This window comes from Octodon degus, unplaced genomic scaffold, assembly GCF_000260255.1.
Source record: "Octodon degus isolate 3935 unplaced genomic scaffold, OctDeg1.0 scaffold00108, whole genome shotgun sequence".
NCBI classification, from domain to species: Eukaryota; Metazoa; Chordata; class Mammalia; order Rodentia; family Octodontidae; genus Octodon; species Octodon degus.
In genome coordinates, this window is record NW_004524684.1 from 6,382,235 (window position 1) to 6,407,464 (window position 25,230).

Consider the following 25,230-nt stretch of genomic DNA (forward strand, 5'->3'; position numbering starts at 1 on the left):
TATATATATAACACATCTACTACCAAGGTGATACAAACCTTGAGATACAGAATATTAGTTGTTTTTCCTTAGATATCAGAATGCAGTCCTTAAGACAGTCCTCAAGACAATCCTGTTCACACAGTGTCCTTCAGAGCAGGGCTGTCGTCACAGTCACCCTATCCATTGCCCCATCTACGGTGGCCCAGAATCTTGCCCCCCCCCCCACTGTGCCCCTCATGTCCCTCAACCCTGGTGACTGACACTTCTAGGACACTTTAATGAACAAGTCAGCATTTTGTGGAAGGGTGCTGGGAATTTGCAGGTTCTTCCCATACTAGTCATTCGTTCTGGAGTATTAATTACAGGATTAATGGTCACAGGGAACAGAAGAACTGGTACAAAACCCCAGCATAACAAAAAGTTATTTTTACTAATACTCTGTATCTGGCAGAGGGGAATCTTTTAAAATGCAAAAGCATGGCATAATGCTTGCATTTTTTTTCATAGCTTGCTTTTATCTTCCTTTTTTTGAGATATTTTTGTTTCAGAATTAATTTTGGAAAAAAATCACTTAAATACAGTATGAGTACTGAAATGTCATAGTGAATGATAGAAGAAAACTAGCATAAGATATTATCCTAAATGAAAATTAAGAAAGTAAAGGACTTTTACATTATCTTGATATATTTAAGCTACAATTTCAGTTATCAGCAAACAGAATGAGCAAATAATGTACCACGTACAAGTTCTGATTGTGAGCTAGTAATAGTGCCACAAAGATCTTTGTTTCTCAAGGTTGATCACTTGTGCAAGAAACAATGCTCAAGAGTTATACAATCTGGGTGCAGTGGCACACGCCGTTACGCCTGCACTCTGGGAGGATGAGGAAGGAGGGTGTCCACTGGATCCCTGTGTGGACAGTTGGGCAACCGAGCAAGACCCTGGCTCTTGAATAAAACAATAAAGGGTGGGGGTGTAGCTCAGTGTGCGGACCCTGGGCACCCTGGGGCAGAGCGGATCCTCAGACAGGCCAGGCTTGAGGACCCAATATTTAAAAGAAGAAAGGGAACAACAAAGAGCTCTATCAGCTTTTCATGGGCAGCTCTTAAGTTTTTGACGTTTATTTCATTCTCTTGCCGCTTGATTACACTATATCTGCACTAGGTTCTCAGAACCCAGGGCCTGGGGAGATAGCTCAGTAGAATAAGCACTTGCCTAGCAAGTGCAGGTCCTGAGTTCAGTCCCCAGCACTACAAACAAACAAACAAACAAACAAAAAAACAGTGTGAGAAAAGCTCTGTCAGGCAAGATTAGAGAGAACTCTAAACACGCCTCTTGCCTGGAAAGTCATTCTAGAAATATGTATTCTTAAAAACTTTCCTGACATAATCCTGAAACTGTATTAAGTTACGTCATGAATGCTCAGATAATAAGGATGCTGTGTTCAAGGTAAAATTCAAATAGTTTGGCATAAAGTTCTGCACAAGGAGATAAAGCTGAGCACACTTTCAGTGCAAACGTGGGGCAGGCATAGGCAATGGATGCACATGACGGACACTACGACGAACACTGGGCATTATTTTTCATAGCTTCAAATGTGCCTGGGGGCGTGGAGCAGAGCGGAGCCACAGACAGGCTGGGCTGCGGACCCAAGGCACTGGCAGACCGTCCAGACAGCTCGGTCACCTCCATCTCTCCTCTTGTCATTGATCCAGAGAAACAGAGAGCCCGGAGAAAGAAAAATAAATGAATTCTGTGTTCCAGACGTCTGTAAACACACTATGTTTGGTTAAACATCAACTTAAGTCAATCCCTGTTTGAATTCTTTCTCCATCTCAGCTGAAGGCAGAAAAGACACATTTTCCTCCTACTTCTGATTCTTCTCGGAGGTCTGTAACTCGGTTACTCAATAAGCACCGCAGAGGTGGGGCCCCAGGGATGGCGCGATGCTCGGTTCTCCTCAGTGCTTTGCCACCACCAGCAGGAAGGCCGTCTGGGACATACTGTGGACCCAGAATGTTACACAGATACATGGAAGAATGTGAACGAAGAGCTGGGACAGGAAATTCCTCTAGTATTTTCCATAAGTAATGAACATGTTGGTGGGATTTTTTTTAACTTTCAAAATTTAAAAACTCACTAACTTATATATCTGAAATTAAAAGCCAGAGTCCAGCAAGAAGCAAGGGCTGTCCACTGTTCTGCAACTCCATGAAAACCCAACCTTCAGCTCTGTCCTTGCTCATGCCAACACGATTCACTCACTATACACAGGACAAGTAACGCAGATGGCAGAGCGCAAGAGGGAAGGAACAGAGCGTGAGCAGCTGTCTGTCCAGTAAATTCTTCCTTCAAGACGAGAACAAAATGAAGTGCCCCCCCTTCCTAACACTGCTGTCAGTCCCTGTCCATTGGGGGAGGCGTGGTGAAGGTTAAGATGCAGCTGCGCAGTCAGACTCAGAAAGAAGAAGTCTTGAACACAGGCACTGAATCAGAATTTCATCGAGATCATGCCAATGAAGGAGCTTAAATTTGCTAGATACAATTGAAGAGTGTCACTTGTCTGTCTTAATTCTGGACTGATGTTCAGTGAGAAAGGCAAGAAGCCGGTCCTGAATGCTGCAGGAGGACTGGAGAAGCCACACACGATTCAGAAACCAGTATGTGGAAAGCCTTCGTCATCTGGACTGTTGTAAAGATGAGGACTGTGAGCAAGCACCAGGCTGGAGGATCTGAAGCACCTGTTCTCATGATCTTTGCTAAGTCTGAAAATGTACTCATTAATCCAAAGAAATAGATCTTAATGTAAGTCCTAGCTGATACAGATGCAAAATTAAGAAGCTTGGAAAACAAACAGTGGACAAGCACACATCCCATTAGCCACACAGTAGATGACTTCCCAGACCAGGTGCAGCCCCTGGAAAACCTCAGTGGGTGCTTGAGAAGAAATGCAAGCCGGGGTCGTAGCACTGAAGTGCTCGATTACACAGACCCCACAAGCTCCTGGCTCCTTCAAGGGCAGCAGCCACATGCTGAGCGCTGCTGTCCCAGGCTGGCCAGGCTGGCAGAGAGCTGCAAGCTATGGAAGGGAGAAAGAGGCAGCCTAGCAGCTGCCCTGGAGCCACTGTCTGCATCAGGATCACAGTGTGGGCTTTCGCTTTCTCATCTTTATTTTTTTTGTACTAAAATACATCAATTATCTCTGTTGCTTCTTCAGAGCATGCTTCATATAGAACTTCACAACTCTCTGAGTCTATGGTGTGAATTGCAAGTTATACGCAGCCTAGAAATTGCCCATGTGCTCTATCTTTGCCCAAAACAAAACAACTATTTGGTAGCTCAAGGAACCCAGAGTGAACAATGGTAATCGGGAGGCTATAAAATATATAAACAGCTTCCCAAGAGGGGTTGCTTCTCCATGGAGCCTTTTTAATATTTGTGTACATTGATAGTTGGATGAAACCAAAACAGTGATTCAGTACTTACTGTACTAAATATTTTAGCAATGAGAATGAATTAAGATAAACCAATATTAAAAGTGTATAACAGGGGTTGGGGAGATAGTTCAATAGAATAAGTGTCTGCCTGGCAAGTGCAGGGTCCTGAGTTCAATCCCCAGTACAGAAAACAAACAAACAAAGAAACAACCAGGAATGAAAAGTGCATAACAGATGCAAGTAGAAAAACATATAAATTAAATTTTCGTAAAAACATTCATTTTCTATATTTGCCTGTTCTTTTTAATATAAATTGTTAGATACTAACCTCCTTTTTCATAAACTGTCAGATAAAAATGGCATGGAACTTCAGTTCCTGTGGTTTTGAATTTTAAATGTTTTACTGGGAAAAAAATTGCTTCTAAGTTCTTTTTCCAAATAAACGTGGCAAAATATTATTCTTTCTTGTATGTTTAAAAAAGGAGGCTTGGGGGCCAGCGAGATGGCTCAGTGGAATAAGTACTTGCCTGGCAAGTGCAAGGGCCTGAGTTCAATCCCCGGTCCCCCCCTCCCAAAAAAAACAGGAAAGAAAGAAGCTCAGCGGATTAAAGCACCTGCTTAGGTAGTCGCAGGGACCAGGATTCGATCCTCTGCGTGCTGTGCTGGTCCCGCCCACGGCGCGCTGAGGTGGAGACTGAAACTGAACGTGAATGAGACTGGAGTGGTGGCACGCACCTGTAATCCCAGCACTTAGGAGGCTGGAAACAGGAGGATCACTATGAATCCTATCTGTGTAGTGAGACCCTGTAGATTCTGTACTAAGTTTAAAAAAAGTCTAAAAATAAATAAAAAATAAAAACAGGGATGCATGCACCTGACCCTTAACAAGCATTCTTGTTAAGAATGTATCTGCTGGGCCAGGGGAGATGGCTCAGTAGGATAAGCACTTGACTGGCAAATGCAAAGACCTGAGTTCAAGCCCCAGTACCGAAAAAAAAAAAAAAAAAAAAAAAAAGAATGTATCTGGCTTGTGAGATTTGTGATAAAATTTTCATTTGCTTTTGTTCAAGTTATCAAGTTCACTGATCAACTGTATCTTTCAGCATCTTTTAACACATTAAGTGGCAAGGCTGTGATTGTAGCTGTTCTTTCTCCACACACACCTAAAGCACTCAGTATCCAAATCAAAACTACATTTCTGACTCAGCGTGCTTTATTTTCAAGTCCCTGAGTGCTCTGTGCTTCCGGCGAGTAATCATCCATTTGCACGCACGCACCAGTTGTGAAGCAGGACGTATACTTTGGAGGCGCAGCCCTGCGTCCCTGCAGAGTCTCTCCTCCGAGTCTGCACCCGCACGTCCCGCCCCCGGTCACAGTGCCCAGCGGAGCACTGTGGGATGTCCTCACTTCACAGAACCGGTGCGATCCGCATGGGCGAAAAGGGGGCGCCAAGCCGGGGAGCCCGGACAGCTGGAGAGCCTGGTGACGGCGCCCACCTCGCCGAGGCCGCTGCTCGCCGCCGCCCTGCCGCCCGCGTGCCTCCTCCTTCATTCTCTCACGGGTCTCACCTCCTCACTCCTCAGTCCTGATCCCCACTGCCAATTCGATAAACTAAGTTTTTGAAAATGTATTTTTCTCTCTTTTTAAAAAATAATTTCCCCAAGCCCCAGGTAAAATAATTTGCACCTAAGAAGAAGGTTCCATGGGTGTTCTATGCAGAAGACATGGCCTAAGCAGCACTTGCCATGCGGAAGACTGAGGCTTTCTCTTGGCAGGCTTTCTCAGTCTTCCTTCCATGTGCCACAGGTCTCCTGCCTACGCATCGCAAGGTGGAAGCCAGGTCTGGTGTTTAGCTGGGTCTCAGGAAAGGAACAGAAAAACGCCTGCTGTGGACCAGACCGCAGTGTGTGGCTGCCGAGGCTGAAGGTCCACGGCTAGGACTGGAAAAGGCCAGGGTACCCGCCGATGGCAGAACACAGCGAGGGCGGTACACGGGGCCGAGCGAGGGGAGCGGAGGTGCGGACGCCTGTGCCGCTGGGGAACCGCGGAGCCTTCCAGCGGTACGCTCAGCAGACTAAGCGAACACTTGCAACACGCAGTCGTGCCAGGAGGATGTGGAAGTCCTGGGGAAGCCCCGCGAGCTTCGCAGACGACAAAGAAGGGTAGACCTCGGCCCGGAGAATAGGAAGGGGACTTGGAAAGGCGAAAACAATTCAAATTGGCTCTCTCAGATATTGTCAGATATTTGTAGTTCCTAGTTTCTTTTCATTTTGAACTGCTCAACTTTTTTTTTTTTTTTAATGTATTTGGTTGTTGCAGGGTGTCACTACACAGCTCAGACTCCTGGTAATCCTCCTGTTTTCAGCCTCCCAGCTCTGCGATTACAGGCGCCCAGACTCTGGAGGGCTCAGACTGTCCTAGGGCCGGGGCTGACGTGGCATGGGGCACCCGGGATCGAACTGCGGCTGCTGCCCTTGCCTAAGCTTGCCTAAGCAGGCGCTTTAGTCTGCTGAGCTATCTCGCCGGCACAAAGTCTTAATTTTTAAAGTTTTAACTTCTGCTTTTGCACAAACACAATGAAATGAGTCTTTCTGTTAAGCATGTGCATGTGTTCAAGGGGCTTCCCTGGCCATCTCTCCTCTACTTCTCCATGGGCTCTGTCTTTTCCCAAAACAGAAAAATCTCAGTTTCTTCAGACCCAAAGTGACCATCATCTAAGAGCCAGAAAAACATGAGACATCTGTCAGTTCTGACCCTTTGGCACCCAGAGCTCCCTCCCCGAGAGAGCCGCTCCCCCAGCCCAGCCCGCCTCTGCCCAAGGCTGCAGTTTCCAGATCTGCTGGGTTAAGACCTGCCAGGGCACACAGGGCAGGAAAGTACCAGCGTCAGAGCTTCCTTCCGAGTGTCATCTCCAGCAGCGCACGGTGGAAGGAGCTTCCAGCATTTCTCCTACAAGCCGCCGTGTCAAGGAACTGTTGTTCGTAATTCCCTCACACAAATCATTTAATTTTTCATACTCTCCTAGCCTCTCTGACCTTCCCGATGGCGCTAGTTTATTATCTTGGGAGGAAGATCTATATATACTCATCCTGAATGATGGTAGTACCTTTAAAACTCACATCTAGAATTCTAGTTTCAAAAAATAGGAATTTTCAAATTACACTAAAATGTGGTTCATTAGATGTCAATTATATGAATCTTTAATGTTTTAAGAACATCTCCTTTGGATTTGGTGTGGTTTTCCTAAATAATTACAAAATTAAAACAAAACAAAACTAAAATTAAAATGTTCTCTAAAGTTCCCCTGGGTGAGGTCTGAACAGTAGGGTCCATCTGTGTTTCTTCGAACCCAGGGGCTTGGACCAAAATGCTTCCTGTGATTTCTAAACACAAAGAGCTGATCAAGCCTCAGGAGGACTCGGCAAATCCATCTAATCTTTGCCTTCAGATTTCCTAGCACACAACTAAACCCCAGAGGGAGAGAAAAGGTTCCTTGTGACTCACTCCATAATGCCATCTTGACCCATATATTAAGTTAGTTCCCACAGAAATCTGCTGAAGAGCTTACAAAGAGAAATGCAGTGCTCTTTAGGGGCAATTTGCCACCCTCACTGGCAACGCCTCCAGAGGTGCCCACAGCTCCACCCTGCGCCTGCTCTGCCCAGGAGACCCGTGTGGTGGAGGGCTCCTACCATTGCTTTCCAGCCTCAATTGCCAGCCTCTGGGAGGAGAAGCACATGGAGCTCAAGCCTCAATCGTTTTTGCCACCATTTCTAAATGCCTCTAGTAGTCTGTAAGAATTTCAGTGATCAATTAAAAATAAGTAAATGACAAATGGTGTTGCTGAAATCAGAAGTGTCTGATTTTTGAAAAGCCAATGTATTTAAAAAGTAAAGGTCTCAGGGTCACAGGCAAAGGTCACAGCCGCTGGCTCTGGACACTTCCCGCTGGGTGCACCTGCATCCCCTGTCTACACCTCTGGCCTCTCAACTGCTCACCCATGCCCAGGAGAGGAGAGCAGAATGACCACATCAACCACTCAGTGGGACAGAATGAGATCTGGGGGACAAAACACTTGGTGCAACGTGAGCACTCTTCCAAAGCAGAATACTATGACACCACTAAACGAGCTCCTCTGTGAGGACTGAGCAGGGGATTTTTGTCTGAGCATGGAAATTATTTCTAACACTTCTGCAGGAAGCAAATGAAGGAGAGCACATGAGCTTGCTAGCTATATGTGTATGTCTCCGGCCAGCTTTTCTCTCCGGCTGGAAACATACTACACTGCACTTCATACAACTGCATTCCTACAGCACCGTCATTCTGAGGTACTTCTAAAATGCATGCTTTAATTATATTATTGGACCACTCAGACTACCAGAGAAATACTATTTTAGATTTTAGAAAATGGAGTATCTTATTTATCATCAATTAGGAGAAAGTAAAATAAGAATGCATTATATATTACCAAGTTTTCTCTCTGTGATTTCAATAGAGTAACTTCTCATTCAACAACATTTTAAATGAAAGGAATATCTAAGCATTATTTTAAAAATGTTTAAAGCGTTTTTGTACACATCTTAAGTATCAGATCTATCAAGATAGCTCAGTGGTCTGAAGCGCCTGCTTGGGCGAGCTTAGGCAGGCACAGGGGACCGCAGTTTGATCCCCAGCACCACATGCTGCACCAGCCACAGCCTGAGAGTGGGTTGAGCTGGCCAAAAGGGAACAGAAAAAGAAGCACATCTATGATAAAAATCTTACCAAATAATTATATGGTAACACCTAAATTATAATACTTAAAATAAGGCATAGATTAAGGAAAGTGCTTGATCACTGTGTCACTTACACTTAGTGCTACATTTTAGAGAAGAAAATGAGTAGCAGGAAGAAATTAACTGAGCTTATTTGATGAGAAAAGATGAAATGTGGAATTCAAAGTAATTTTAGAAAGTAAGACTAGCAGGAAAAGAGACATTTTCTTCTTCTGATAATGTATTAACTGAGCTGAGAAAACATATTCAGAATTATACTAATGTTTAAGCTAATTATTCCCCTAATTACAATTAATGGGAAATGCAGGACCCATTGCAGTGGTCTCCCCGAGCAGCCAGGTACAGCTACTAAAGCTACATATCTGATTTATTGGAAGAAGAGAAAAATAAATGCTTTTAATTTCCTGAGAATAAAGAGAAAACAAGAGGAGAGTACTGGCTTGATTTTAATTTTTGTGGCAAATCCAGAATAATAAAATTGAGTACTTTAATCCAGAAGGCATGGAAAAGGACTAACAGTGCTATCCTTTTTAAAAAAACATCTGTTCTAAAAGACATGTTTTTGAATTACACTTTATGATAACTTCTTGGTCAGCCTGTTTAGGTTCCCATCCCTGGCGGCAGCATTCTTTCTTGGAGAAAATTCCAATTGTTGGGGGGAGGTAGTGGGCAGAAACAGGCTTGCTTTGCATTTCGACTATTGCTTATGGAATCCAAGCCATCTGCTTCTAAAAGCAAGGGATCTTGGGACTTATCTTGCTCTGTCCAGGAGCCTGAGAAGATGGTCAGGCAGATAGATGGGAGCAGGAGAAGGAGAGGTAGCACGGCCCCGCACGGCCCAAGCCCCGGTTTGTATTTAGGCTTGCAGGGCAACACTGACGCACTGCCTTGGCCACGCTTTTCTTCTACTTGTGTTTCCAGCACGGAAGCCTGCTGTACTTGCACTCGCTTGTGTCATCACAGCTGTCGCTAGCAAGGGGAACACTAACTATACTGTGGGGAATCAATGAGAAAACAAAAACGGACACACTTTATGCTGCAGCATATAACAATGGCGCAGAACCCAGTAGTTTATGAATGAAATAAAGATACTTTATTTATTACACAGGCACTTGGAGATTCACATGCCCAACACATCTGATACACTTAACAGCTATGGAGACACGAATGGAACACGGCTGCGTGGAGGTTGAGGGAGACTTCCACCATGGGAAGAGGAGTGAGTGCATTAACAATTTTGCCTTTACTTTTCTCTAAGAATTTTCAGAAGTTACACTTCAAATCATATGCAACAAAAAAACTGATCTACATTCCAACTGGTAGGCTAAGTTGAGTTGTGGCAATTGAAACTTATCACAATGCAATATATTTATAGTCATGCTTGAACAGATTAGGTTAGTAGCATGCATTCCATTCTGCAATATGAATACTGTTAATCTATTTCCCAACAAAAGTCAAAAGATGCCCAGTGCATAGAAAAATACAAATCACTGTAGTCAATTGATTACGAGACTGATCTTGGAACTACAAGTTGACAGTGACGTCCTAAGATGCCATGCCCACAAAAGCACATTAAAAAGTGGATGGACATTTTTATCAGACAATCTCTAAAAATTAAAGATGAGAGCTTAAACTGGGGGTGTTCTTGCTGCGTGCCCCGAGCACAGCCTCTGCTCACCTCCTTCTGGCTGGGCTGGTCCATTGGACATCACCTTCCTGGGGGCTGGCTGGCTTTGGTCTTGGTTACCATTGGCTGGTGGAGGCAGATTGTCAGACTGAGTTCTCTGAGTGGGAAGGGCTCCTGCTACGCTGTGTCTGTGCTGCGTCCTGGCATGATTAGACTGAGCGCTCTTATGTGGTGCTGTTGCAGTGTGGGTGAGATGGAAACCCGGAGTGTGGACCCTCGGACAGAGCCAGCCTCATGGGGTGCATGCAAACAGAAGTGTCCTTCCGCTTACTTAGGTTGTGCTGTCAAATGCCGAGAGGACACCACATGCACAGCGCTAAAGGAGCTTAAAACTGGCTGTTTCTTGAAAAAGTTGATGGGGCGTCAGGGCGCCATCGGGGGCGGCACTCTCTCCATGGCCTGGCCAGGGCCTGAGGTGGGTGGCAGTGCATGTAAGTGTCCGCACTCGGGCTGCCGCACAATTATTACTGGTTGACTCCACTGCTCACAAATGAATTAAGCGGCTCATGGCTGGACTGCATACTTTGATGGCGTGATAACTACTAGACAAAGCGTATCTCAAATTTTAAAGGATTTCAATGGCTAGGAAAAAATAAACTCTAAATTCTCTGTGACTATACACACAGCGTGGTCCAGGAGAATGGACCTAACTGTGCTCCTCAGTGCAGCGGCACTGTCTTGCCACACAGACCTATTCATAGATTTACAATCTGCATTTTGGAAGAAGACAGTGGTGCATCAGTTCATGAACCCTTTCTTCTGTGAATAATTTGGTTTGCAAACCAACACCTTTGGCGAAATCTTGTTTTTGTGTGTAAACTCTACATTGCAAACAGGAGTGCAGTAATCTTTCCCACACAAATGCAAATGTGGCTGTCTTTTCCAAAATTGTGGAAAAAATTAAGTTCATGAACCAAGTACCATTGTACATAAAATACCATGTTCTCCATGGCGCTCTCAAAAGGCAGGGAGGTTTCGCATGTGAGGCGACAGCCTCGCACTCACAGTCTCTCATGAGGTCTTAAGCATCAGCTTGAAATAGTTTCACCTCCACGTTGGAGGACCTGAGTGCCAGTCTGCTAACTGCTCTACTTAAAATTTTTTGAATGATTTCAGGTGTGAAGACCTCAGTGCTAATCTGATCCCAATCCGTGTGTGTGTGTGTGTGTGTGTGTGTGTGTGTGTGTGCTTTATGGGTGCCATGCCTGGAGAATTGGCAGCCCCTTGTGCTTATAATTTTTGTATTCTGGAGGGTGCTTAACTGCACACAAAAGGACGCACAACATTGCTTGGCCTGTGAACATCAGACAGGGCTCATGGGTAAGGTGAGCCAGGTTGAATGCAGGGTGGACACAAAGGAGAAACAGCCAGTTTTATTGCAGTCTATGTGAATTAAAGAAACAAACCAAAATGAAAAATGAAAACAAGGAAGAGCCCGTGTATGATCGCCACTCTCTCACACAGACAGATGGGACAGAGGACAGGGGAGGGTGCAGGACAGAAAGCGAGGCGGGCGGCGGGGACAGGGCCATGCCGGTCACTTGCGTCTTTTACTTGTCGGGAGGCGCTGGTGCACTGCGGCCTCGGCGGCGGCGATGGCTGCGCCTGCGTCCTCTAGATGCGCCTGGGTGACGCTGCCGCGGCTCTGGCTGCGTGATGGGCCGTGGGAGCGCAGGTGGCCTTCGGAGGATGACTTGGAGCTGCCGGGGCTGCTGTGCGACTTCTCCATGGTGGGAACCTGCATGTCCGCTGCAAAAGGGTGGGACAGAGTTAGGGCTCGCAGCACTGCAGGCCCTGCCCACTGCCAAGGCCCGCAGGCCAGCCTGGTCCCGTACAGTGAAGCGGGGCCCCGACCAGGGCTGATCTGAGGCCAGGTCACCCACAGTCTGTCTCAGCCCCGCAGAGCCCGCGAGGGGCAGGTCACCAGGGCAGATTCGGGGACTGTGCCCACCACGTGTCCAAGGCTTGCAAGACCACAGGGGCCTCCGCAGACCCACAGCACCTTGCCGCAGGGCCGCAGCTTGCCGGCCCCCTGAGCACTGGCGCGCGTGCCCACACGCTTCTCACCCCTCAGTTGGTGCGTGCTCTCGGAGGAGCATCGGAACCAAGGACCCAAGGCTCAAGCCTGCATGAGAGCTGCCCTCCTGCGTGCCGCAGTTCAGGCCACCCAGGGAGGAGGGGCGCTTTCCTCTTAATACCCGCTGTGTCAGAGGTTACTGCTTTGCTGTACGTGTAAGAAAAAGAGTTCCCTCTGGTGGGCCCTGTCCTCTGCCAAACTCAAGGTCTGACATTAAATCAAACAGAAAAATTAAAGAATCAGGTAATGAGGAGGAAACACCTAAGCCAAAATGATGATTGCGGCATTGTGCTAGAAGAGATGTTTCTGTTTTCTTTATGAAACACACTACTACAATTTCTAAAATCATATTGTCAAAAAACCTGAGAAATAAAAAGATCCGATAATCTCTTTCACTTCATGCGTTAAAAACCCAAGTGAATTGGGGATGCAGGCCTACAACGCAGCAGGGGCACATCTGCAGCCAGTCTGTGTGCGAGGGTGTGGACTTCTTCTAAGGACTCGGATCCTCACATACAGCCAGTGGAGGCACGCACATACAGACAGACACCTGACGGATGGACGGGTGGACAGACCGACCGACCAACCGACCCAAAGCGCTCTCGAGCTGCAGCGTGTCCTACCCTTGGATGGGTCAGGGAAGATGCCATGGCTTCTGCTTTTGATGACAGATGGCTTTGGGGACGCCTGGCTGCCCTGGCTGGAGTGTGGCTTGCTGTGGTCGATGCTCTCAGTCTGCTCCTTGAGTGGATACCACCTCGGGGTGTTATCCAGGTGGGATGTGCTCGACAGGTCGATCAGCACCTGGAAGAAGGCGCACCAACAGCAGAACTAGTGAGCGCAGCCGGCCGTCGTCACCTTTTCCTGTGATCTAAAGTTTACTTCAGGCTGTAAACCAAAGGGTTCAGTAGGACCTCCAGGAGGAGGATGCTGCCTTCCTCAATTTCCTTCTGTCTTTTTTTCTCATTTCTCTTCACTCATGACACCAGGAGCCTTCCTTGTCTTGTGTGTACTGGATGCGTAGTAAAGGTGAGATTAAAGTGGAGTGCACAGTCTTTAGCTATTCCCTAAATTGTTTGGAAATCATGTAATTTGGCAGGGTCACAAGGAAACTTTTTCTGTTATCTGAATCTCCAATATTGGCTACCAACTTTTAAACGTGTATGACTTTAGTTAAACCTTTAGGACAAAAGGAAAAAAGTGAAAGAATGAGTAACTGGCAAATAGTAACGTATTTCTCCAGTTTAACACTGCACTAACACTGGGAACAGAGCCAGCTAAGAGCTGCCAGTGGGAAAGCGCTGTGCCCGGGCTCTTCCCTCCCTTGTGGAACACAAACAGTGGTGCATTTTGCAGTTGCGGGGATCAGGCTATTTAGTCATAACTAATAATGTAAGATGTTGTATCAGGCCTTCTGGAGCGCAGCAAGGAAGCTGGAATTGCATTTTTAAAACTCCAGCTCATTTTATACAATAAATGTGTTACCTCAAAACTCTTTTAGACTCTCAGCAGGCTTATATATCTTCCTAGTGAGACGATTATACTTAATCCTGCAAATTAGCTATAAAGTGTACCAAGTGGTACAGAGAGGACCACTGCTCCAGCCGCTGTCCTTCTACTCTGAGTGGCTCTGGAAGGAAACTCCATCTCTGAACGGGTGCATTGAGAGATGGCCCTTGCGAGTGCATCAGAAGCACGCTTTGTACTACACGTCCACTGAGGGGCGACAGGGGTAGCACACACAGAAAAGGCAATCAGAAGCTCACCTCCCCGAGGAAGTCGTTGGAGGAAAATCTGTCATAATCCCACACAGTCACCTCCAGGGTTTTCTTTTTGAGCTGCAGTTCAAATAAAACTGGCATTACCCCATTTTTCTATCATAATTTTTCATCACATTAATATGTTTGACTAATTTTTACCCTGAATCTTTTCCACTGGGGTAAAACATATCTGATATTTTTATTTAAAGCTATGTAGATTCATAAAATACTGTGTAGGAAATGTCAATGTGTATTTTTCAGCCCATTCTAGTGTATAATCACAGCCCTTCATTGCTTTCCAAACAGCACAGTAACACTCATTTTGTATTTCTTTATTTTTCTCCACCTACCAAGTTCTAAAAATAGAAAACAGACTCTATAAATAATGTTCTAGTATAAAAAACCCATGGCTAACACAATATCTACAATTACTTAAAGTATTTAGAGTAGAGCTTTTATTTGGGTGACGTCCAAAAGATAGTATCGTCAGCTTATTCTTGCAATTTATTTCATCAAGGATGCAGATTACAATTGATACCCAGCTTCAAATATTTCATCAAATTAATCTTTAGAGTACAAAACAAAAGCCTCACTTTGAAGGACCACTAATTGTTTCATGGGGTTGATCTTTTCCTGCATTATTTGCGTTATCTCTGAATTTAATTTTATAAACTATCAGTCATTTGTGCCCCTTGCAAGGTGTTATCAGAGGTGGATTCTCAAAGGTTCATGGATGAAATGTGCCCAGAGTCACGGGTGCTGGTGATCATCTCTGGTGCCGTCACCATGTGCCCTTCTCTGGAGGCCGCAGTGTAGAGAAGAGACGGGCTTCTAAAGCTCTGCTTGGTGCAATGATTCTTTTCTAAGCACTGACTTTTCTGTTTTCTTTATAGTACTTATGAAAGTCAAAATATAACCATCTAAAAATATTTTCCTCTAGAGTAAAAATTATAGCACAGGTTGCTGAAATGTTTAAATTGAAATAAGCACTGGCAAATGTTCCACTAGTCTTATTTTATATATATATATATATATATATATATATATATATATTTTGCTTGCTTAGTCACAATGTTCACAAATACTTTTGTCCCATATTTGAGGTGCATGCCATTCCTTTTTTGGGCTACATTTCTTGTGTGTGTTTATCTGGAAAAAATGGAGATGGGTCCTGATCTTGGAATAATTTGCTGTCCTTATCCTCATGCTAGGCTGAGTCTGTCTCCCAGGCAGTGGCCACTACATACCTGTTCCATGGAAATACTTTTATAAATGACCGTTTGATTCCACTCAGGATTAAGGCTTTTCTGGACATATTTAGTCCTTCTCTTGTGCTCAGCACTGAATTGGAAGAGAAGAGAGGGTTATTTCGGTCATTCCCGGATGGCAGTCAGGGACACAGTGACATCACGAGACACTTCACCTCAGGTCACAGCTGCAGTCATTTCACAGCCTCACACCAAGAGTCCCTTTGTAAGCTGAACAGATGAGGTGATTAAAAATAATGCTGGAAGCCTTTTGTTTGCGCCAATGAGTGTCTTTAAAGAAATCTCTGTAGATGTTGCACCTATGCTGTAACTTTAGAAGTCTTACTCTTTCTGAATGTAAGAGGCAACTACAAGGACTCACTGACGACCTCAATATCTTCTCACTCCACAAATGGAATTTGAGCTTTAACGTTCCACTAGGCCTCCAGCTAATCACGTCAGCAAGACTATGCTGTCACTCTCTGCACTTTAAGTGAGGCGCTGCACTCATGGAGAGAACGACGAGGGCCTGCTTCAAGTGCAGTCTCATGAACATTCATCTAATATTAAAGGCTATTCTGACACTCTGGCAAAGTGCAGCAGGCAATGTAGCCATGAAACAATTTAATTAAATAGAAATGATTGGTTCACACCAATTATTTATTGTAATTTATGAAAAAGTAAAATCTGTCCTAATTCATTATAACTTGGGGCTCAGCTAATTCCTGACTCTTCCACTCACTCTGAAAAGATAGAATCAAATGTTCTCTAAGCTTAAAAATTATATTAAAGCCCTACCCCAGCTGAGTGCAGTACAACACCTACAGCTGTCCCTCGCCAGGGGCTGCGTGGGGCAAGAAATTGCTGCAGTCTGCACTTAACATGTGGTGCACACACAACAGAGGCCTGGAAAAACCTTCACTGCCCCACTGCCCTGCTGAAATTTGGCGTAGGCTCACACGTCGGCTCCTTAATGATGCTATCTCTGGTGGGAGTGCGCAGCTTGGAAGCCAACCTGCTCTGAGGTCAGGGACATTATAATCTGGCACTGGATGTCACTCTATGCCAAGATATAGTGACCAGACTAATTTGCTATGTGCCCGGTCACAAGCACTGCCCCATCGTAGAGGCCTAGGGTTGATCCCCAGCTGCTGCTGGGGCCAAGCATTCGAATACAGCTGCTGAGAACCAGCATCAGCGCATCTCCCACTTTCAGAAATGGTCAGCCAGTCGAGGACTGGTCTTTTCTCTGGTTTTATTGTTTCACCAGCCACGTGTGAAGGCAGTTAATTCTCAATAGACTGCCAATGTGATCAGGTGTTCTGGCACAGGGAGGTCAGGCAGTCCACACTGTGTCTTCTCTCTCTCTCTCTCTCTCTCTCTCTCTCTCTCTCTCTCTCTCTCTCACACACACACACACACACACACTCACATGCACAGAACTCAGAGAGTCTCACTTTGAATTAATCTGGGCCAAGGCTTGAGCACTGGGATGTTGGAGGCTCCTTGCATAGTCACTGTGAAGCTAACATCTAGACCCCCTGAGCTGCTGCCCGTAACTTCCCCCACATCATCCATTGCGAGCTGAGTAAAATTTAAAAATTAAAGCAGTATTCCTCTCACTTCAAGCCAATTCAACTGAATGCATAGGAGTAACAGCACAGATGATGACTTAAAGAAACAGGACTCCCTGTGGGCTGCAGACAGAAAGTGTGTTCGTGCGCACACTTTAGGGAACTGGCAGCACCTCCTGCAATCCAAGTCACGTCCAGTACCTGCTACTCAGGCCCCTTCTCTAAACTCCTCCACCTGGGCACGAGAAACTTATTCAAGAACATGCGTTGAAACATTGGTTTTAAATGGAAAATAGTAAATCAATAATAGTACGATATAATGCTATGTATATATTTAATCAATGAAATAGTAAGTGGTAGTTAAAATGAACTAAATAAATCTCCATATGCCAAAATAGAGAAATTGTGAGAAAAATTTTTATTGAAATAATGTAGAAAAACGTAGTTATGTATGGTATCAGGGTATAAAGTTAGAAATCTATGAAATAATAATTTAGTATAAATTGTTTAGCATACATTGTATATGTCAACTACATTAATATGACAAAAAAGGAAGCATAGATATTGAATTCAATTTAGTGGTTATCTGAGGTGACCAGTGTTGTGATCTGGGAAGGTAGATCAATGAAGGGACCTTAGAGCTACCTGTAAAATATATTTTATTAAATAGGTAACTGAAACAAATAAAATAAAATATTATGGCTCAATAAAACTTGATAGTAAGGGCAACTATTTTTGTGGCGGGGAGGGACCAGGGATTGAACTCAGGCCCTTGTGCTTGCCAGGGAAGCACTTATTCCACTGAACCATCTCCCCAGCCCCTAGTAAGGGCAACTTTTGTTTCATTTTGCATTACTGATGAATAAACTCAGGGCGTTTTCCCACTGAGATGCATCCCATCTTTAATTTTTAAGTTTGTGATATTGAGACAGAACCTATTTCAATTATATCATGGGACTTGAACTTGTGATTTTCCTGCCTGTTGTTATGAGCTTTAAAGTTTTGATTGCTTTGGACTTAGTTGTCAAAGTAAAGAGAACTCAGGAAAATCACAGTAAGGATCTGATCACAACGCGTGAGCCGAAGTCTAAAGAGGAATGTGTCTGCATAATTTGAAGAGGTGAGATCAACGCCAAGTGCACCTCGCGTGCTTTCAACTAGAATTCTGGGCAGTAACATTGCCTGCAACTCTGGAATGTTTTCAAAAGGATTGATAAGTCACCATCTTTCCTTATTTCATAAATATGAATAATTATTAAATTTTTCATATGTACATTTTGTAATTTTCTCATTTTTATAGACAGGAAAAATTATTGAACACCTATTCTCTTCCAGAATCTGTGTATGTCTATCAGTGTATGACTACAAGTGCCTTATTTAATATTACTAATACATGATCATATAACAGATTTATGTATAAGAAACACTTCTTTTAAAAATTAATAATAATTAACATGGAATTGCCTATTTTGTGGCCGGCTCAGCCCATCCTGGGACCGAGGCTGGCACTGTATGTGGTACCGGAGATCAAACCACAGTCCCTGCGCACTTAGCCTGAGCTCGCCTAAGCAGGTGTTTTAAACCACAGAGCTATCTCGCCAGCTCCAACGTGGAATCACTTTCGCCAAGTTAGGATTCTAAATGCTCTTCATTTTTTAGCTCACTTAATTCTCCTCCACTCAGCCCCGGCATGCAGGTTTCCTTAGGATCCTTCCAGCAGGTACCAGAATTCCAGGTTCAGGCCTGAGGTGCTAGGCTGCTGCAGATGCTGGTCTGTGAGCCCAGGATTCACGCAGGGAGCTGGGGTCACTCTCAAACATGTGGACTTACCTAATTAGGACTACTGTGTCACTCGTACACCTATCTCCTTAATTGTAGGCTTTATTAGAATTTAAAGTTCTCTACCTCAATTCAGATATGTAACTTACATCATGTAATTATACAAATCATATGAGCTGTTCATGCACATACCCACACATGCAAAAGATCAGACTAATTTTAGACTTGCTTAGGGAAATGCTAAGTGAATATGGGGACTAAGTGCACATACTTAATGTCAGTATCCGCAGGCACAAGCTCAGGCATTTATTTTGCTGGTGGCTCGGTGTTAGCTGTGGCTTGGCTGCCTCTTCTCTCCAGACAGAGAGGCTCTGGCTGCAGGATGGAGAGGGGATTGTCTGCCTCCGCCCAGGATGGCTCCTTAAGGCTCCTGGCCCTCCTCATCGCGTTTGCACACCTGCTTGCTGGGGCACAGAGCTGCCCTTACTCGGCCATCCCTTGACAACACTGTGTGGGGCCATGGCATGGAGTCCAGAGCAGCCTCCCAAGGGCTGGGTGGCCTCATTCCAGTGCTGAGAACGTGCGTGTCCTCAAAGCGCTCTGTCTTGGGCTGTGCACAGGGAAGGTGGTGGCTCTGAGGCGGATCCTGGCACAGGAGCCCACGACAGACGCTAACTGAAAGGTGAAGTCTGTCTCCTGTCTGGTTTTTGTCTGGGAAACACCATGCAGTGCACCCTGAATGGGAAGAGTGTGGCAACAGTGTCACCTCAAAACAGCAAGGCCACAGTGTGGTGTGCGGATACCACGGAGAGGCTCATGTGGGAGAGGAAGAAGTTGGCACGATGACCGGGTATGGCCCGAGGTGTACGGACACTCAATTTCTCCTTTCACTTTCCTTTTTCTTTTATTTTTATTAGTTATTTTAGTCATAGGTAGATGTGCTTTCAATACAGTCATAAAAATACTATAATTTTTATTTTTAATTTCTTTATTTTTAATGTATTTTTGGTTTTTTTGTGCAGGGTCTTACTACACAGCTGGGACTCATAGTGATCCTCCTGTGTTCAGCCTCCCCAGCACAGGCGTGAACCACCATGCACGGACTTGGTGGCTGGGTCAGCACGCCCAGGCCCGGGGCCAGCGTATCATGTGGTGCAGGGGATCAAACCCTGGTCCCTATGCTTGCCTAAGCAGGTGCTTAGTCTGCTGAGCTATCTTGCCAGCCTCTATTTTTAATTTCAAAGGCAATACTGAGAAAAAAAAATATGATGAATAATTTGTATTTACTTTCATAGAAATATCTAAAACATTAAAATTATTTGCTTTTTATAGATTTTCAAAACAATAGCAAATTAACAATGGTTGTTATATTACCTGGTTTGTCTTTGTTTCTGCGATTTGTTTTTCCTCTCTTCAAAATAAAATAAAATAAAAAATTTAAAAAAATTATTCACTTTTAAAATCTGACTAGGTTTTTCCGTATTGAACTCTTTTCACATGGGGCGGGAGAGCTCAGCTCGTTCGCCAGCACCATTCTCCTGCACTGCATGCGCCTTCTGTCCTCCACGTCCCCTTAGCCTGGCCGTTTGCAGAGCAGAGCTCATGGCTCCCTTGCTGCCCCCTCGCTGCCCCCCCCCACAGCTTCTGCACAGTGCTTGTGCTAAGTATACCTGTGTTGAATAGATCCACTTCTAAGAAGCTTATGCTTCTTTGTTTTTCTTCAATATCTACTGAGATGAATTTGGGCTGTCATCTTTCAAATGCACAGCACACCCATCCTAGCGGACATAATTTCATATGCTGACAAGGGTATACAGAGTAACAGTGGCCAGTACGTGGTTTTCCAAGGACGTGCTAGCTAAAGCCAGGTGCAGTCAAGCAAAGTCTCATTAAAGGAAAAGTCTGTCCTTTGCCCAAGGGTGTGAGGAGAGAGCCTTAGAAAGGGCCTCCAGGGACCCACAGGCCTCCTTCCTAATTCTGCAGGGCCGCGTGTGCAGCTCAGGCCCTGCTGTGCTCTTTCCTTGCCTTCTTCTCAGCTTGTCCCGCCTGACACCACCCCCCCTTAGCACTCATGAGGACACTGATGAAAGGGCAGGGAGAGGAAGGAGAAGGGACGAGGAAGCAGGGCCCATTACTTAACAGCACTCTTACTGGTCTGCCTCCAGGGTATTACCTTTTGTTATTAAAGAAAAGTTGTCTTATTTTCTTTACTCTGTGGACAACTAATTTGATCTAACTGAGTAGCCCACCCATACTATTTCTCAGTCTTACAGTGATAACTGATCAATGACTACATTAAAAACTATACATGTCACTAGCAACAACAGCAAGTGGCATTTACTAAACGCTTATTAGATGCCAGACAGTATGCTTATCTCTTTTAGCTTATGGACCCCTGCGCTTCACACACACATACACACACACAAACACACACACACACACACACACACAGAGCCTGTGAAGATACTATTATTATTACTAGTTGGAAGGAATAAAAACTAAATTTAAGCCAATCTCTTATCTTGAAAGTGGTAGGCTGAACTGAAACCTAAATTCTTAAGAACTTTATCCATCAGCTCCCACAGGCTAAAACATTTTCATCCCTTGTCATTCCCTTCCACGTTAATAATTCCCAAAGTTCATGTGAAAGTAACTGCAAAGGAGAGAATGACTTCTAGATCTTCCATGTTGTAGTTCAAAGCATCCCAGGTTATTGAATCATTATGTACATTTATACAGTACACTCTCCTCTAAGTATTAGACACACACAGACAGTATTCTGAAAATATTCCCTTAGCTTCTCTAGAGAAAAGTCAGGGAAATTCCAAATAATGTCACTCTAAAACCAGAGTTATCTCGCTGAAATGCACTAATTTTGTATATGGGTTCCAGACACCTGGACTGTGTCCTGTGAAGAAGAGACCATTGCCACGGCAAAATTCACTGCCACAGTCGCACAGCTGCAAAGAAGTGAGAAGATCCTAGATGCTGGAAGGGCTGCGGCTACTACTCCTTTAATTTGCAATATGTAAATATTTATGCCTTTAAAATTCAAAGCATCCTCCTGTGAGCAACAGATTGTCAGGATTAATAAAGACATCATATTCAAATATCACAGACAAAAAAAAATGCTGGAAGATTAATAATCAGAGTGGAATTAAAATTCTCATCACCCAATTGCTGGATGGTACATAATTAGCCTTCCCCACTAAAGGACACATTTAATGTACAGCACACCAAGAATTGTACAAAATAAAGCTGTGGCTGTGTGCGGAGCAATAATCGAAGTCGGCAATGTGACACGTTATGCCTCAAGTGGCAGAACACAGTTTCCTGGTGCTGGCAAGAAGGAGCCGCTCCTCTGTCCTGGCCAGTGTGTGGCGCCACACACACAGAATCCCACACTGCCTGCCCACGAATCTGTGGTGCAAAAGGCACCCTGCACACAGATGGTGCAAGATTAGATGCAAGCAAGGCGAAAAGGCAGAAATTTATTGTGTTTAAGGTGAAGTACATAGCTACTGCTGAACATCTAGATCAGTTAATCCCACTGAAGAAGTGGCTCTAGACACTTTTATTTGCAATAAAGGAGCCAGGAGAACTCAATCCATGATTTTCAGTTGGGAAGCAAAGTCAGATTTAGTGGGCAGGTCACAAATGAAAATGTGAGTAATGTCTCATTCAGGGTGACAAGTCCTTATTCATATTTTCTGTGTTTTAATATTTTCTATTTTTCTGTATCCTATTGTGCACACCTCCTAAAGTCATTTAAAAATGTGGTCAGAAGGATTTGCTAGAGGCCTAATTCAACAGACATTAAATTGCAGAAAAAGAAGTTCTAGGCCAGGGTGAGTTGCAGACCAACATACATAAATACACAAAAAAGTACAACTAAGCATAACTGTAGCTTGACACTGAAGAAGAATCCACTGTACCTTGCATTCTGGACCACCATGACTTGACTGCATTGGTTCCAAGAGGGGGAGGGTACGACAGGAGGGTAGAAGAGACAGGAAGAAAAGTGTTAGGAATGGCAACCCGGAAGGAATGCAGGGATATTAATTAGTGGGGCTCTTCCATAATATATAAGTGACATGAGACAGAAGGCAATTGTTGAGCTATTGAAAATGATACCTCAGAAGTACAACCGATCCCAGAGCTTCGGCTACTGTACCAGCTAAGGACAATTTAATGAACGATCTATGCCTGTGACATCAGCAGCCCATGACCCGCTTTACACTAAAACCACACATTGGGGATGTTCTGCATGAGGGTTTGTCCTTATGAGGACAGTGTTAGGTGGGAAATGCTCTCTGTCTGTCGCCGCCGTACCCTTACCTTTCCATACTACTTATCACAGAGAGACTAACACTCACGTCACCTGCACATCCTTCCTGATTATGGAGATTTGCAACACTAATTAAAGCATATCTGGTAGAGAGAAGTTATTTACTCTTGTGTAGTGTAAAAGTTGATACTGCAGCACATTGTTAGAGAAGACAGAAAATAAGTGGGCGGGCTTTCAGTCACTCATTAAAAATGCTAGTTAAAGACCAAGCCTTCGCAATAATTTCCTAATATTGTCACTAAATAACACTAAAAATCAAATGGAAAAAATCAAAATCTGAATGAAATTTGGTATGTTATTTTTGTTACATGCACTTTAAAAAATGTAGCCAAGTTACATAGGCAAGTACATAAATGTATAAATTAGCATGAAAGAAAGGAGGATCTCTTCTCTTGGATCATGCGGCAAGAGGGTAAACTATATAAAATTAGTAAGAGTTTCAAAAACGTTTAGTGAATTAAAATTAGAGCTGCCATACAATTCTCAGCTTCTAAATGGAGGGATGGAATGAAAGCCTGTGTACTGAACTTGACCTAGTACCTAGCACTCTGCAAATGGTCTTCTAAATATTATCTCCTTCATGTGTTCTGAAAAACGGTAACTTCTGGCCTCCTCCCCAGTGGCCTCATACGGACAGCATGAAGCTGAAAACTCAGAGAAACGGGTGATCTGCCCGCAGGAAGAGAAGCAGCATGGCACAGAGGCAAAGGCCGCAGGCGACTCCCATTGGGATCCTATTCAAGCCAACCGACCACAGCCAGGGGACAGATTCTGTGAGACTCTAATATTGTTACACGTGTTGGGATTCGCTTTATAGCCAGGAAGATCGTTTTAGTGAATACTCCGTGCATACTTACACAGAATACAAGGTTTGCTGTTGATGGGCAGCATGTTCTAGAAATAGCAATTATATCCTCAAACCATCTAGGAAAATACTATGGAACAACTAGGAAAATTAAAACACTATATGTAAAATTAAAAATTATTGTGGTTATACATATTACAAGTATTTAAAAATGTTCATTCTTTTAGAATACCATACACTAAATAATTACATAAAGGTCACAATAGCTGGGATCTACCCCAGATAGCACAGGAGTGGGGTGGCGAGGGCAAAATTGAAAGAGATCTGGCTGGTAAGTGCTAAAGACAAGAGAGGAGGGAGGCTGCGTGGTGCCTCTTTCTATACTTCTCTCTGCTTCTGTATCACAGCTGAGCTTTCCAGGGAAAACGTAATATTTAAACATCACTTCCCAAGCTAAAGGAAAAGTAAATGAGAAATAACCCTAGTCTCCCCAGACGACCAACCCGGCTGCTCCGCAGTGCGCCTCATTTGGGGTCGCACTGGGTCTCGACGACGCGCTGACTTGCCTCCCGCCAGCTGCCAGATGAAGAGCAAGCGTGGTCAGCCACGTCACTGCGCTGCAGCCCTCACTGAGTGCTGATTTACATACCAGAGCGTGGCGTCAGCATTCATTACATGAAAATTAAATATCTCCAAAGAGCACTCATCTGCTATTATTCCCTTTGTTTGGTGGTGAGGACGAACCCAAGGCTACACACATGCTAGGCATATGCTGTGTTATGGAGCCACGCCTGGCCCTGCCACCTATCAGCCTTTTATGTACCACCTAGGAGGGTCAGAGGAATGGTTCTCATTCAGGTAGGGCAACTGATTCTTCCAGTAGCATTCCGATTCAGCATTGTGCTTTAAGCCTTGGTTTGGACATACACATATAAATATGGGTACTTCTCAAGGCAATTTAATGAAGTTCAAGTATATCAGAAAACATGCACATCCTACATAACTAGACAACTAGAATTTGATTTTCCAACTCAATTTGAGACTGAGAGCAAATTCTTTGAATCTGCCACAGCCAGCTCCCTGGCAGCTTCCTTCCTGGGTCACGGTAAGTAGGCACCACAAGAGTGACTTCTCTTCGGGGCTGGTGCTACTACGTCTCTGCTCTTCCAGGACCCTGTAGGGCTTAATCACACATTTTCAGTTCCACTTTATCTACTCATACAGAAGTGAAGACAGCATGTGGTGAAGGCTGAGGGAAACGCACTGCATGCAGCAGAAGCTGGCTTGAACTTGCAGACCTCGACACCGTCACCCTGGCAAACGTGCACTCCCTCTGTCCTTACCCTCGCCCGGGAAGAAGGTAGACCTTCACGAAAGGATCCGAGTAACCATTGTTGTCTCGAGGCACAAGGTTTCTGGCTTGGAGAACGTGAATTATGAGATTTCCAAGGTCATAGTTGATTTGAAGCTTTAGGGGACAGCAAAAGAGTCCATGATTAAAAAAAAATGGACTACATTATTGTCTGACATTTTACTACCGTTGCATTTACAATTTTCTAAGAAGCTTCAACCCTCATTTCCATTTTATTTGAAACTGAACAGACCAGTGCAGGTCTAATTCAATTGGAAGCTCCAGGGCACATTTTAATTTCTGGTAAACAGGCTGCTAACTCCCTCTGCAGTGAAAAGTTCTGCCCTCTCTAAAGTTCATTCTGAAGACAAATCACCCAGTGAATGCTGCTTATGTTTCCACATAAAC

The 25,230-nt window shown here is 44.4% G+C and overlaps 1 protein-coding gene across 1 annotated transcript in view; it reads right to left on the reverse strand.

The window, feature by feature from the left end:
* Positions 1-25,230, reverse strand: part of Pclo (piccolo presynaptic cytomatrix protein) — a 488,156-nt gene that overhangs the window by 64,272 nt on the left and 398,654 nt on the right. Inside the window, exons 16-21 of the mRNA XM_023724320.1 lie at positions 24,815-24,939; positions 22,254-22,280; positions 14,966-15,059; positions 13,725-13,796; positions 12,582-12,762; positions 11,436-11,630 (exon numbers count right to left, since the gene is read on the reverse strand). Coding sequence (XP_023580088.1) covers positions 11,436-11,630; positions 12,582-12,762; positions 13,725-13,796; positions 14,966-15,059; positions 22,254-22,280; positions 24,815-24,939 — 694 coding nt within the window. The remainder of the gene's footprint in view (positions 1-11,435; positions 11,631-12,581; positions 12,763-13,724; positions 13,797-14,965; positions 15,060-22,253; positions 22,281-24,814; positions 24,940-25,230) is intronic.